This window comes from Larus michahellis, chromosome 4, assembly GCF_964199755.1.
Source record: "Larus michahellis chromosome 4, bLarMic1.1, whole genome shotgun sequence".
In the NCBI taxonomy this organism is placed as follows: domain Eukaryota; kingdom Metazoa; phylum Chordata; class Aves; order Charadriiformes; family Laridae; genus Larus; species Larus michahellis.
Genome location: NC_133899.1, coordinates 39575262 through 39590425, shown reverse-complemented (window position 1 = coordinate 39590425; position 15164 = coordinate 39575262). Strand labels below are relative to the sequence as shown.

Here is a 15164-nt window from a genome sequence, read left to right as displayed (position 1 = left end):
GTTTAACACGGGTGGCAGCCATTAGCTCCCAATCATGAATCCAGACTCCATTCAGCTGTAGCTCCAAGGCAAAAAACTTTAAAATGTGCTGTTCTTTATATAGCATGGCCTTTTCTTTAGACACAATAATTCCATTAGTATTAATGTGTTTAAACTATGTATATACGCTATTCCTGAGCAGGAGTTTGGAGTAGATGATCTCAATAGGTGCTTTCCAAAATTCTGTGTTTAAGTACATATGATAAATATTTATTGCACCTTGAATACAGTGTCCCATTTTGGGCCCCTCACTACAAGAAAGACATTGAGGGGCTGGAATGTGTCCAAAGAAGAGCAATGAAGCTGGTGAGGAGTCTAGAGCACAAGTCCTGTGAGAAGCAGCTGAGGGAACTGGGGTTGTTTAGCTTGGAGAAAAGGAGGCTGAGGGGAGACCTTATTGCTCTCTACAACTACCTGAAAGCAAGGTGGGGGTCGGTGTCTTCTCCCAAGTAACAAGTGGTAAGATGAGATGAAATGGCTTCAAGTTGTGTCAGGGGAGGTTTAGTGGATATTAGGAAAAATTTCTTCACTGAAAGCGTTCTCAAGCATTGGAAAAGGCTCCTCAGGGAAGTGGTTGAATCACCACTCCTGGAGATATTTAAAAGACGGGTAGACATGGTGCTTAGGGACATGGTTTAGTGGTGGACTTGGAAGTGTTAGGTTTATGGTTGGACTTGATGATCTTAAGGGTCTTTTCCAACCTATATGATTCTATGGTCCTATGATTCTGTGATTCTATTGATATTTATACATATTATTTATAATCTATATATTCACACTGTAAGTACATTTATACTATTTATACTATGTTTTAATTTTTAGTACATATCCAGGCTAAAATAGGACCCTATAACATGATATCTGCAGAGTACCAAGCAACAACTCTAATCAACATTTATTTGGTTGTGCCTTAGTCAATGAATATTTCATTTCAAAGCTCAACACCTGAGGCCGTATCTCTTCATTTCATGAGGGTTGAAGTTAGGCTCCAAATGGTAAGTTTTTCCAACAAAAAAAGGATAAATATTACTAATGAGCTACTAGATTATTTTGGAGCATTTTTTCTTGAAGTCTAGTGTGTTCTTGGCTTAATAAACAACACGCAAGAATAAACTGACACCTAATACTTGGCCAAAACCTATTCAGAACGTGGTGTTGTCTGTGCTGGGTATTTAAGGCCTGAAAACCTGGGTTTCGACTGTAATGTACTGCACCATGGTGTCCTCAGAAAGGCTGCTCTATGTGTATTCTAAATGGGAATGACAGTTCACTGGAGTTTTGCTTCTAAACTGCAATAAAGAAGCCGATCAGTCACCCGTTTGATCATGAAAACTCCCTGCCAAAGAGAACATTTCCCTGTGCTCTCACCCCAAGCCGAAACATCTGTGTTGTGTTTGGCCCTTTGAAGATGTTGTAGCTGGAAACATCAGGAGAATTGCAGTGACAACACATAACACAGGACTATGTTCCTAATGAAAAAGAAATGAAAAAGAAACCCTTTTTATGATGAACTTTGCTCATGCAGTGATATCATTGCTGGAACTCTCAGAGGAGTTTTTCAGGGCTTGAAACAATTGGACAGTTTTATTGGATTTTCTCCTGTGTATTTTTCTCAAAATTGAACTTTAAGGAAATCCTAATATCTATCTAGGTTGAAACACAAATCACATTCTGGCTTAGTTTCTAAAATTGTAGGCAGTATGATGGACTAACTGCTCATATAAAACTGACTTGACAATGCTGGCTGGACAGCAGAACACATTTTTTTCATTCCCCAACTCTCATATTTTTCTTAGCCATACTAACTGCTTCAGAAGTTTTTCTTATCTTCATCACTGTTTGGCTCTTGTTTCAGAAGTGCAGGACCCAGTTCTTACCTACATTGAAGATAGTAGCCGATAGTGGAAATAAAATATGCCTCAGAATAAATAGTAAAGTATGTTGTGCTTATTGTAAAGCTGTTTTACATGAGTGGAGCACTAAAAGGTGGGTTTAGTATAAACTAGAATCAAATTCGCTCAGTTTATATGTTTGAATATATCCACATGAGGAGAGTAGGTTGTCTTCTGCTTCGTGTAAATCCGTTAACTATACAATAGTGCTTTATCTATTTTTGGCAGGGTTAATTAGTGGAGGAGAGCTAACCTTGCCCATCACTGCACATGTTCATGAGCAGATGGGGTTGGCTAATGTTCAGCTTCTGCCATCTATTGCCACCTACAGTTGTCTTCTATGACTGATTGGATTTTAGGCTACAAGTGTGCAGCAATACGGATTTTGAAAGCTGTCAGGCAATGCAAGTAGAGAGCACCACATTCAATGTGAGTAGAGAGCACCATATTACTTCCCAAAGTAAGTGACCATGAGTGAACGCTGAAGAAGCGTGTGTGTCTAGACCATGCTCTCTGAAAGACCCTACACAATTCAGCCATCTGGAGCAACAGGGTTCCAGCACCTCTGCAGGCTAGGCCTTGTCTCCAGAGGCAGAAAAACTGAGCCAGGGGAGAAATAATGGGAACTTTGGAATAGTAAGAATGAAATGAGTAAAGCACATTCTGTACTCACCACATTTTGCCAGGTACCTCAAAGCTTCCAACTGCCCACTTTCAGCCGCCACAAATAAAGAAGTGATCCCATAGGCGTTTGCAGACTCAATCTTGGCACCCCCTTTCACAAGGATATCAATAATCTCCAGGTCATTTCGGGAGACAGCCTCGTGGAGAGCCGTCCACCCTCGATTGCAACGATGGTTTGTGTCAGCGTTGTACTGTACCAGGAGCCTTGCGGCCTCTGCATTCTTGCGCTCACAGGCTGTTTTGGGGAAAAAGCGAAGTGATTAGGACAAGCTTTTGAAAGATTCTGGGTGTTGTGGTACCCATTTCATGTAGCATAAGGTAACATAATACAATTAGGCCACAGTGAGTAAGATCAAAGATCCACCTAGGTCAATATGAGGGCCAAGGCTGCTGCCAAATGACATTGTCTGGGGCTTGCAAAGGATGTGGCAAAGGATGTGGTAAAGGATGTGACGCCAACCGTCAAGCGTGACCTGGGGGAGGCTAAGTATCACGTGTGGGACTGAGGGGAATCCAGCCCAGCACATTTGTACCAACCGGACACCACAGTGACACAGGGAGGTGACAAGGTGCGGGAGGTAATTTATGAAGAACAAACATATTACAGAAATCACGTGACCTGCACACATTTTTTCAAAATTCTGTGCAAAAACTGACTCTGTATCTCACTGCCTTGGACTGCTGATAAAGCTGTATATAGACAAGAAAATAAAAAAAAAGCCCAAGCAAACAGTCTCCCAAAAAGGATGCTTAGCAAACAATAATGGTGTGAGTCAGTAGCTCTCTCTCGGCTGGCAACAATTTATATCGTTCAGGACCATCCTGAACTAAAGTTATTTTCTTGATAATTAATAGTGTTTTGTTGGGGGTTATTCTACCAATTTGCTCCATTGCTTTTTGAATCCCAAATCATGAGGCTTCCTACACATCTGTACTGTGGGACCCCAAACCAATGGTACCTAGAATAAGCAGCCACATTTACAAACCCCAACTAGCACTTGTTTTGCAATGTGCAGAGAGGCCAGCACATTCCGTAGCAATTGATTTTTTTCTTCTTTGAAATAATAGTGTCGTCTTTTCACAGAGCTCCTGTCTTTTGGTTTGATTCTTCCCTTGGGACATCGCCATAGCTTCTGCTCCCATACATAGGTGTAATTTATGTGTACAGAAAGCAACTATCTGATTAGACACTGCTGTAATTACCTATGCATAGCTCTGCAGAGTTTAATTTGCTTCCATACTGGGGATAAGTAATTTGTTATGCTAATTATTTGATTCTTTTTCTTGCTGGAGGATAGACCAGAAGATTTTTGCATCGATACTAGCACATTCTTAACAGGTTTTCTCTGGCTAAAGGGTTCTTTCATTTTATTGGTATTATTGTTGCTATTATTATTACTATGAGTAATACTACTGCTACTACTACCGCTACTACTGTGTGTTTAATGCGCAGCTGAACAGCTTTCCCTTTGTTGACTATAAGCCAGAATTTTAAAACTAAAGCATTTTAAACTGAGCAGCTCTAGTGCCAAACATGCAAAGTTGGAGGCAAGATTACTGTCGAAACCAGCAATATATACTTTTTAATATTTTAGAGCACTAAAAATAATCATGACAAGACCAGTCAATAAAAGTGAGAGGGACACGAAGGTGTGAGAGATCAGCTCCTTCTCGGAATCTTTGTGAAATCATGAATGTAATGCTAAAGTAAGTGTTCTCTCTGACCAGCAGCAAAGTTGTATGTAGATGTTAAATACTTTGTCTTCCTTACTGAATTGTTTATAACTTTATGCATCTCCCATAGCACACAGCCTGGCCTGGCCCACACAGTACATGAATCACTGGCACATCTACAATTACTATATTCCCACATCTTAGTTAGGTCCTGCTGTCTAGAAAAGCATATATATTCCTGTATTACCCGGCTTGCCCTAAATTTGGGACATTGTGTGGACGCCCTGTGCTGAAAGGGCCCCTGCTAAGCATCACCCCAACACCACCCTTAGCATCACATCCCACCCCGCAGGGCAGACACTAATCCCAGCTCTGACGCGGATGAGAAGAGAGGCTGTAGCATGGCAGGTCAGGCATAGGAGATAGAAGGGAGAAGGAAGGGAGGAAGAAAACAGGAGGTAATTGCTGAGTTTCAGCCCCACGCCACAAGCGATCCTTCAGCTCTCCCTTGGTGCTGCCAGAAGGTGCTGCTCAGCATCCCTGGAAACACAGCCTCTCACCTTTGTAGAGCGGCGTTTCTCTGGCCTTGTTGGAGATGTCAGGCTCGGCCCCAGCCTGCAGCAGGGTGAGCAGGCAGTCCAGGTTGCCCCGGCTGGTGGCCAGGTAGAGAGCTGTCTCCTCGTTGAGTGTGCGCTGGTCGATTGTGCCAGGGTACGCTGTGAAGAAACGGTGAGCCCAGAGTCATTATGGCACCTAGTGCACAGCACCATCACCTGTCAAAATCCTTGGAGTTTGAGGTGAGTTTTTGTTGTTTATTCCTTCTTTTCTTTCACTTGACCATGAACAAGGTTAAGAATATACTATAAAGCCCATGTAACTCAGATTAAGTATCTAAACTAGTCACTGGCTCAGATTAAAATGTTCAGCTCTGGCCACTAGTGATGCAGAAAGCTGTTGAGTAGCAGTTTGAAAACAGCCTACAGTAGTTAACCACCTTCAATCACCAGCAAAGAGGTGCTGGGCTGGATCTCCAGCTAGTGGGAAGAGGGGTAATTGCTGATATTAGCAGCCCAGCGGCTCGCAACAGCCAAGAGCTCAGCTACAAGGCTTTAGGGTAAGAAATCCAGGGCTTGGCAAGATCTGTCCAGAGATCATTTTCTCCTGAAGATCCTAAATTTTAGAGGCTTCAGTCTGCAAACCTATTCTCAAAGAGGAGGTGAAATTAATATACACTCAGAGAGGTTGAAAAAAAGCTTCACACACAATCCCAGGCAAGGATTGGGCTGCTGCTAATTCTGCTTTTTAGTTTATTCGTGGTGTTCTCCTTTTTGTAATGAATTACTTTTAACTTCACTGACCTTTTTGCAACAGGCTCAGGCAACCCGCTTGGCCATAGTATGCAGCTTCATGGAGGGGTATCCAGCCGTCCTTATTAGGTTGAGAAAGGTTTTTTCCTGATTTCATCATGTTACATACCGCTTTTTCATCTCCATCCTTGATCGCTGCCACTACAGGGTCAAGTTCTCTTTAAAACAAGATAAAAATCTGATTACTGCTTCCTTCATTACTGATAAACTTTTTTCAGCAACTATATCATTTGTCCAAAATAGTGAACCCCTACAGCCTATATAATATTTGTGGCCCTAACGTGTCTTGTTACAGGGCCTGCAGAGGTAAAATTTGTCTGCTCTAATTTGGCCATTTACAGCAGAATAATCACTGGCTGGAGGTGCTGATCTCTTTCCTTGGAATGTAAGGAAAGTGTAGGTGTGACTAATCTCTGACATAAACATTTATATTTTAGATATCTGGAGCTGGGGGAGACTAGCTCTACCCATGCTCTGTACACTGCCATGAGCGCCCATGGCTGTGGTAACTACATCACTCCCCCATGTGGTGAGGTGTTTCCATATGAGACCTCTTAAACAAGATCAGCTTTGAAGAGGATTGCCCCTCTTCATCCCTGAAGAAAATTTTAACTTTGATTTGCAGGTGGCTTAGCCCTAAAGCAGAAATTCTCCCTAAATCTTGTCCTTGTGTTTTAAAGATACTTCCTATTTTTCTTACGCAAACCTGTTTTCAGAAGTTAGCTGGACCAGTTATGAAGAAGGGAGAGCTCTGGTTAGATCATGTGGACATTACAGTCTTGGTCTCAGCTCTCCAGCCAGGGAGGAATAAAAAAATAATCCACCCACCAAAATGAAATTTTGAGCTTCCCTTCATAACCATGCCCTAGAGCCACCCAGCTGCTATTTCAGCATTGAGCACTCAAGTTTTCAGAAATGATAACTGCTTTGGACTTTATAGACCTTCAAAAGCTTTCAAGAAGAGGATCACTGTGAAAGTCTACAAAAAACATGAAGTGTGCTCCATGGCAGCCAGAAGTGAGACACAATGAGCAGCCTACAAGGGAGCTTTGCTCTGATCAGCCTTCCCTTTGCCAACCAGGCATTCCCCACAGCCTAGGCAGCAACCCATTTCTCTGAGCTCTGTAAGAGCAATTGCAGAGCAGGGCTGACAGGGCACATCAGTCCTTCTTGCAGAGCAACAGCAGAGTTGCTGTGGGGCTCCCGGTCCTGCTGGAGTCACAGCACTGCCTGGCCATCACCCTACCACTGCTCAGCAGTGCCTGCAGTGGGGCCTGGGGTTCCTCTGTTCCAGCAGGGAATGGGATGCTCAGAGAAGACCTTCTCGCTCTCTACAACTACCTGAGAGGAGGTTGTAGCCAGGCGGGGGTCGGTCTCTTCTCCCAAGTAACAGGCGACAGGACAAGAGGAAATGGCCTCAAGTTCTGCCAGGGGAGGTTTAGACTGGATATTAGGAAAAATTTCTTCACTGAAAGGGTTATCAAACACTGCAACAGGCTGCCCAGGGAAGTGGTTGAATCACCATCCCTGGAGGCATTTAAAAGGCATGTAGATGTGGTACTTTAGGGACATGGTTTAGTGGTGGACTTGGCTGGACTTGATCTTAAAGGTCCCTCCCAACCTAGGCAATTCTATGATTCTATGATTCCAGTGCTAGCGCTTGGTCCTGCTGTGGCAGAGCTGTGCTGAGAGAAGGCAGCCACCAAACAGCTAAGCTCCAGGACAGCAAATGCAGCAAAGGAAGAAGCATTTTCCTGGTTCTAATGGGGAATCGCAAAACATGGATGTGGGCTATATTTTCAGAGCGAGAGAACAAAAAGGTGTTGAAAACATAGGAGAGTTTGTGGTTTGAACTAACTCTAAAGAGAAAATCTTGCAGCCTTGAAGGCAGAGAGACTGGGGAGGGAGGTGCATGCTCAGAGAGACTATTAGCATCACCAGGGCAGGAATACAGCGTGTGATGAAGGTCATGCAGGACAGTGATGATGGGAACAACCAGAAACTCTGCTCATAACAGAAGGTCTAAAATGCCACAACAGAGTGAGATCAGAGACAGAAAAATATGGGCAGTTCAACACAGGAGTCTTCAAAAAGCAGATCATTGCTATGACCTCTGCATTTAGTGCAGGTTACAGGGGCAGCACTGGATTCATTGCTTTGCAGGGGCTGGAGAGACCAACAGTGTGAAACTCACACAAGCGTCATTAATTTCAGCTTGCCCAGACATACACAATCTGGGCAATAAATACTGATATTAGCACTGAAAGAAAATTCAGCAAGCTGATTCTCTGAGGATAAACTCTCAGGGCCTGGAGTGGAAGCAGCTGAACACAACAGGTGTACCAAGGAATGGGAAAAGACACCATTTCCCACATGAGAAAGTAGTTAGTGCCACCCGCTCCTTCTCTATAGGTGTAAGCAGTGATCTCAAGACAGCAGGGTCACAAAAATAGCAACACTGGAATTGGGGAAGATATGGGACATGAAGCCAGGCGTTTTGCCTGGGGAGATAACAGCTAGAGCGGGCAGCTGCCTTCCTGGCCACAGCCCACCCAGGAGGAACCGACTGACCTTCTGATAAGTGCTGGGCTGAAGTCCCAGGGACGCTGCTGTATCTCCATGCTGTTCAGAGTACCCTTGGGACTAAACTTAAAATTGCTAGCTTTATATAGATAATAGATTTTTATATAGGCGTTTGGAATTGAGCATTTTGTTGAAGTCAGTTAGCAGCAACAATTGGCGTGTTTGGCCGGGAGAGGAGGAGGAGGAGGTGGGGGATCTTGGTCTTGGAAAGCCTCTGGCAGAAGGCTGCTGGAGCCATCTGTTGTTCCCTGCTAAGGTTCATGTTACACACACAGGGCTGATCACTGCGACCTCCGGATTTGGGCACATGATAGAGTTACCAGCACTTAATGAGTTACTGCACACCAGGTGGGCCACGGCAGGAGGCTGTGCCTGGGGCTGGCACACGGCAAATACAAGGTGGATCACCTTAGGTGAGGCCTCTGGGAAAGCAGAGGGTACCTCAGATCTGTGGTAGGGTTAAAAATGTGTGAAGAATCAGTTACTATTCTGCCTAAGCCCTCAGATGTTGAATGAAGCAAACTTCTGTCAGGCTCCTTGACCTTAAATGATTCCTGAGTAAAATGAGGGGGCTTGCTGGACCAGGCTGTAGATGCTTTAGCCAAGCAAATTCCAGATCAGAACAGAAAGTTTAACGAATCTCCACGTGAAATCCTTGTTTTCTGCCTGGCTCATAGTTGGCTGTTACAAAATAACAACACATTCTGCTGCTTGTATTTTGCCAGATGCAGAAAAAATGAGTATTAGAACTATGGAGGAAGCCTGAAAATGTGATGAAATCTTAACCTTATAGACGAATCAGAAGAATTATTGCATTTCAGAGGCCAGCAGCCAAGATAATAAATACTCATTGCTGATGAGATGTATGGTGGGGTCAGTTCTGAGAGCTGCAGAAGAGGTTCAGTGGAGCACAGAAATGTTCAGGAAGCTCCTTTTCCTGGCAGCCTGGTGAGATGCAGGCAGAAAGAAAGAACAACTTCTCCCCGGGTGAAGCCAACTATCATCCCTGCCTGGCTCTGAGACCAGGGCTATAAGGCAGTCATGCCATCATGTTCTCCTGTGGCTTCACAGCCATGTTTTTTGCTCTCACCTGGCAGCAGAGGAGCCTTATCCCAGCCTTCTTGTGGGCTGAACTCTATTGAACTACTGATGCAGAAGAAAAGCTTGTCCTCCAGTCATCGCACCCAGAGCAGGAGAGTGGCATGCAAGGTGTGCAGAGCACTTAATAAGAGGATGCGATTTCAGCGTGGCCAAGGGGAGATGGCAGCTGGCAGAGGTGAGGGAGGCTTCACGTGTCAGCAGAAAAGAGGTTTTCACAAAGTCGGGGGGGGGGGGCGGGGGCAGCGTCAGTGGAGAGCCAGGGAACGAGCCTGGATCAGGCAGGGTGAGGTGGGGCAGATTGTAGAGCTGGGTGAGGGATGAAAGGAAAAAGAGTGGTGGAGGGGTAGTCACTGCAACCATGCATCCAGGGAGGGACTTGTGAGATGGATAAAACAAAGTGGATTTCAACTGGGTAGATAAAAAAGGCAGGGAAGGGTTTTCTGCAGGACCCAGAGAAATGCTCCAACTTTCCTCTCCTCATCTGGTAGCTAAAGGCAGGTGCGTGCATCTACTCAGCCCCTCAGAGAGCTGTAATAAACCCGTCATGTCCCACACTCTTCCACTACACACGGGCACTGGGCAGAGCTGGGGCCACCCCTTTGCCCGTCTGCTTTCCTCATCCATGACTGTGTTCACCTAAGCTTATTGACGGCCTCTGCCAACAGCAAAACGTGGCCAGGAGGATCAAAGTCAATCAAGCTGGTTTCCTCCCTGGGCAGGGCTCAAGCTGTGGCACGGCTCCCCAGCAGCCCTCCTCAGCGCGGCAGGACAGCGCAGGTATTGCTGGGAACAGGCATGGCATTTTGGGAGCATTTATAAAATATTTACTTTGAAGGACTGGACTTTCTCACCCCTTTTTTTATACTGCAATAAAATGTTTGTTTTCCCCACTCTTCCCCACTGCTGAACCGTGAACTTAATACCAATGGAGTTACTATCAGCACCTGCCTGCCTCATCTACTGTGTTGATACAGGAGTCAGCCTGTATAAATAAACCACAGGCATCGCTTCCCTGCTGTCCTTGTCACCTCAGAGCTACCGAATGACCCAGAGTCCCCAGGACACATTCGCTGGAGAGGAATGAAGAGGGAGGAGAGAACAAGGGACGTTGGAGGTGGGTCACCCACAAGAGCCTGGTCCTGGCCCATGGGAGGTGGGAAGGCAGAGTGGGGAGGCAGCGAGGGTGCAGTGCAGGTACCAGCAAGACCCCTCTAAGCAGGTCATGACCTCCTCCAGGTGAACACCACCATTTCCCCCCACCAGACACCATCGCTGCCTAGAAGAGCTGGCTCCGGGGGGGCAGAGTGGTTAGCGAGGCTTGTTTTGACCGCGGGGGGAAAGCAGGAGAGGGAGAGGGAGGCACTTACATGGGCTGGGATGTGCTGAAGAGGCTGCCGTCGTACCTTCGCCTGACCCCCCAGGCAGCCCCTGAGCTGGACGGCTGAGCACGGCCTCTCGGCTGGGCTGCCAATCTGGAGTGGCGATGACATGAATGAAATAAGGAGAAATACTCCGAATAGGAGAAACAGGTCATGTTGAGGCAGAAACAGAGACGCGCATCCACGGAGACGGAGCGAGAAAGCCTGCTGGTCAGGGCTTTGAATAAAAGCAGATGGCCACGGCTTGCTCGGCACTGGATTCAGCTGCTCGCTCGGCTCGAGATTATTTTTGGCCCTCTGAGGAAGCGTCAGGGGATTCAAATGACCATATAAGACAACAGTGAGGTTAACCCTACCCCCGCCGCACAGGAAGCGGGCACGAGGCGAGATGACATTCATCACCTCCAAAGTGCCACGCAAGCAGGTTGGCGGTGGTGGTGGAGGCGGAGGAGGACCCAGGGCCCCCCAGTGCCTCCTCCGTTTCCAGCCCAGCTCTCCCCCAGTGGCAGAAGAGTTCAGCAATGCTACAGATCTGGAGCTACAAGGATTTTTTCCTGCAGTGGGAGGTCAAAAGCTGCTGGGCTGAGGCAAAGGCAGGGCAGGCTAATGCACAGAACTGCGGATGCTGCCAAAATAGCAGGTGCCAAAGGACCCCCAAGGAGAACAGGAGCAAAGGGGCAGGGAAGCCCTTGTTCTCCCCATATTGGGTCCCCACAGCAGAGCAGACAGTACAAGTAATGAGACCAAGAAGCAGCAACCTTCAGTGGGAGCAGGACTGTCTGCATCCCGATTCTGCAGCTATCAAACATGCTTACTGCTCCTCAAGCTGTCCCCAGTTTCCCAGCCTTGGAAACCAGACAGTCACAGGTGGTGAGGAGTTAGAGGAGAGTAGCGTTTTGAGATAGAAGGAGGAACAAAACTTCAGTTACTCCCAGCTTATTAAAAAAAAGTTTAAAATTATATTTTTCCTTGGTTTGGGGGTGACTTTGTAACCCCTTCCCTCCCCCCGCTTAAGAAATCTGCCTTTTAGAAAACGAAAGGAGAACAATGTCTGGGTTTGAAACTGTCAGCAGGTCTCTGTAACCCACAGCCCAGCACTACAGGGGAAGGGGATGCCGCCACGCTTTGGTATCCGGATCCGCTCCTGGCTGCAAGCGGTGTGCTTGAGGTCAGGCACAGTTATCTGAGGTTATTTCAGTTATCTGAAATAACTACATCCTTTAGAGACTGCAGCATCTAAAAGGTAGCCAGCTCACACTGTTTTATATGCCTGTTTTTGGCCTCTCTCCTGTGTTTTCCCGTAACAAATGCTGCATTCCCTCTCAGGTGAAACTTAAGCTCAGCATACAGTGTGCCCCAGTGGGGGAAAGGAGCCGCTGGCTTCGGCAGGGCTCCTGTCGTTCAGGAGAGCTTGTAGCAGTGCCCCTTTTCTTATTTTATTTGTTCCTCAAAACAGTCAACATCAAGGAATTTCTCATTTTGACGTGAGGGCGTAAATTGTTGACCTCATCGCATTTATGGCAGACTCCGGCTTTCAAGCTAATGACAGACTCGCAGAGCAGCCGCCCAGTAAAGCTAATTAGAAAGCACGTGTTTAGACGAGGGAATTGTTTTCGTTTTGCAGGGACGGCACGGCTCAGGCGGGTGCTCACTCACCTTTGCCATGGGTAGATGCGGTAGGGCGGGTTGTGGCTGCTGGCGTGGCTGGGGACGGCCACCTCGCCGGGACCTGCCACCATCGACTTCTGGTGGCTCTGGGCAGCTGGCTGACCCGCAGGGTCTTCTTCCAAGCTCTGCTGGATGGCCATCTTTATAAGCTCGTCTTCACTCAAGCTGCTGTACAGGCTGTATTCCTCACAGCCTATCGTTTGTCTTTGAGTATTTGCTGCCGTTGTAGCCATTTTTTTTATTTCCTTTTTTTTTTTTTTTTTGCTTTCCTGTAAAAGGAAAATGTGATCATCAAAATCTGGAAAATGAAAGAAAGACACTCAACTACTATCTTGTGCTTTTGTTCAGCTCTGATTAGACCGACCAGAAAACCCTTCAGAAATGCTTCACCGGGGAGAGAACATTATATAAACTTAATGAACTTTATGTCACCTAGAAGTAACTGATTTAGCTGGTGTTTGAAAGAGGGAAGGGAGCTGCTGCAAGCAAGGCAGGTTTTTATCTACTTATTCTGCTTACCACTGTTCAAGAAAAAAATAGGTAAAGGAAATCCACCTAAGATTAAAGAGATACAGCTTTCAAATGAATTTAGGAGAACACCAATGGACATCTTTTTTTGTGTGGTTTTTTTTGGATTTTAATTCTTGCTCTAATTGCAGAAAATTAAGGGAAGAGGTTTGCCTGTCTGTTTGCTGGTTTTCTGCAAGGGCAAGTTCTCCACCACGAAGTGTAAAGAGATTTCATAGAGCAATTTTTTCCACCATTATCTGGATATCTCTTAAGCAACATGCAAAGCTATTCTCTGAAGTGTCTTTCTTTGTTTCACTCATCTAGGAGAGCAAAAAGACACCACTCAGTTTCACTTCTGATTTTTGGTTTTCACAGAACAACGTTCAAGGTCATGAGCTTTAAGACTTATAGTCAGACTCTCTTCTAAAAACTGGTGGTTGATAGCTGGAAATGAGAGAACGGGGAAACATCACACTCAGCAATCACAGAATGACTGTGAACCATCACTGCAGCATGGACTCAAGAAAGGCAAAGACAATCCAAAATTCTGAGGTATTTCCAGCAGTGAGAGGGAAGTACTAATGCCATGAATAGTTTGATGCTCTAGCAGGATCTCATCCGGATGCCAGAGAGCACTCTGGCCACTGGTGTTCAAGTGCCAAGGGCTTATTTCATGGGGGAAGATGAAAAACTTTGCCTCTTTTAAGAATCATAGAATCATAGAATCGTTGAGGTTGGAAGGGACCTTTAAGATCATCAAGTCCAACCTTTAGCCTACCCTGACAAGAGCCACTTCTAAACCATGTCCCTCAGTGTCCCATCTACCCTTTTTTTAAACATCTCCAGAGATGGTGAATCCACCACCTCCCTGGGCAGCCTATTCCAATGTTTAATAACCCTTTCAGTGAAAAAATGTCTCCTAATATCTAATCTAAACCTCCCCTGACGTAACTTGAACCCGTTTCCCCTCGTCCTATCACTTGTCTCCAGGGAGAAGAGGTCAGCCCCCATCTCTCTACAACCTCCTTTCAGGTAGTTGTAGAGGGTGATAAGGTCTCCCTTGAAGATGACAGCCAAGGGGGCATAGGTTTGCTTTTTATAAGCAGGCAGCAAGAACTGTGTAAAATCATGGAGAACATTGGGATGAAGAGCAATGGCTACAGGCTGCCTGTGGACAGCCTGTGGACAGGCATCAAGCAGAAAGGTACTGTGGAAGCATGTCCCCCAGGCACAGAGAGGTGGGGGGGCTGGCTGAGTGCACCTGTGGGGTAGCCAGCAAAGCCCAACCTGGGGGCTGTCACTCCCTGCCCCAGTGATGCCACAGCAGGGCTGGTCTCCAGCTCCCCACAGCCCTGCTGGGCCATGGGCCAAGCCGGGCCACCTGGCAGAGCCACACACATGAGGCTGGCACAGCCAGCCCAGCCTCCTGCTGCTCAGAACCTGCCTCCCACCACGCTGGGCGCCACTGGATGCAAAGCCTTCAGCTCTTCCACCTCGTCGAGTGCCTGGGGCAGCCTGGCTGCCCAGGGACAGGCACCCCCATCAGTGGCAGCAGGGTCCAGCATGCCACGAGCCTCATGCCAGGAGATTGCCCTGCTCTAGAAGTTCTCGCTGCTGCGTGCTCGGCCAAGAGATGGTCCTGACCTAGAGGAAATGGTAGCTCACCAAATCATAGAATCTTTATGGTTGGAAAGGACCTTTGAGATCATCGAGTCCAACCATACAAATGGCAATAGAGCTGTATCTATGCATGTCAGGATGCTTATGTTTGTTTCTTTAACCATAATTTTTAAAAAAAGAAACTAATACAGAGTTTAAATAAACTGAAAGAGCTTGAATCAAGCCATAAGCAACTTAAAATCTTGGATTTAAGCGTTTCACTTCAGAAATGGTGATATATCCCACATCAACAGCCACCTCAGACTCCAAGCACACCCCAGAAGAAGTGGGAAGAGTTCAGGGTAAAGGGAAGCCCAGCAGGTTTCAGATTGACATTATGACTTGCAACAATAAAGGATGTATTTAACAGCCTTGAAAACTGCCAAAATAAAACCTTCTGTTGCTGTAAATAATGCAACCCAGTTTTGTTGGGTTTTCTGTTTTAATTTTCAGCCAGATCTCTCCTGGCTGCTATTGGATACCTTCTCCAGCGAGAGCTGGTGTGCCTCAGCTCTGCTATGACCCTTGCTGTCCCAAGGAACAAAGCCCAGGCATCAAGTCGCTGATGGGTCCCATATGGAGCTGCTCCATAGGCATAGCCCTGTGCC

The 15164-nt window shown here is 46.4% G+C and overlaps 1 protein-coding gene across 1 annotated transcript in view; it reads right to left on the bottom strand.

Moving 5' to 3' along the window:
• The window catches only part of ASB2 (ankyrin repeat and SOCS box containing 2), a 33138-nt gene that overhangs the window by 13765 nt on the left and 4209 nt on the right, over positions 1 to 15164 (bottom strand). Inside the window, exons 2-6 of the mRNA XM_074584130.1 lie at positions 12376 to 12656; positions 10708 to 10812; positions 5648 to 5814; positions 4850 to 5005; positions 2605 to 2850 (exon numbers count right to left, since the gene is read on the bottom strand). Of these exons, the coding sequence (XP_074440231.1) occupies positions 2605 to 2850; positions 4850 to 5005; positions 5648 to 5814; positions 10708 to 10812; positions 12376 to 12620 (919 nt within the window). The 5' untranslated portion in view covers positions 12621 to 12656. The remainder of the gene's footprint in view (positions 1 to 2604; positions 2851 to 4849; positions 5006 to 5647; positions 5815 to 10707; positions 10813 to 12375; positions 12657 to 15164) is intronic.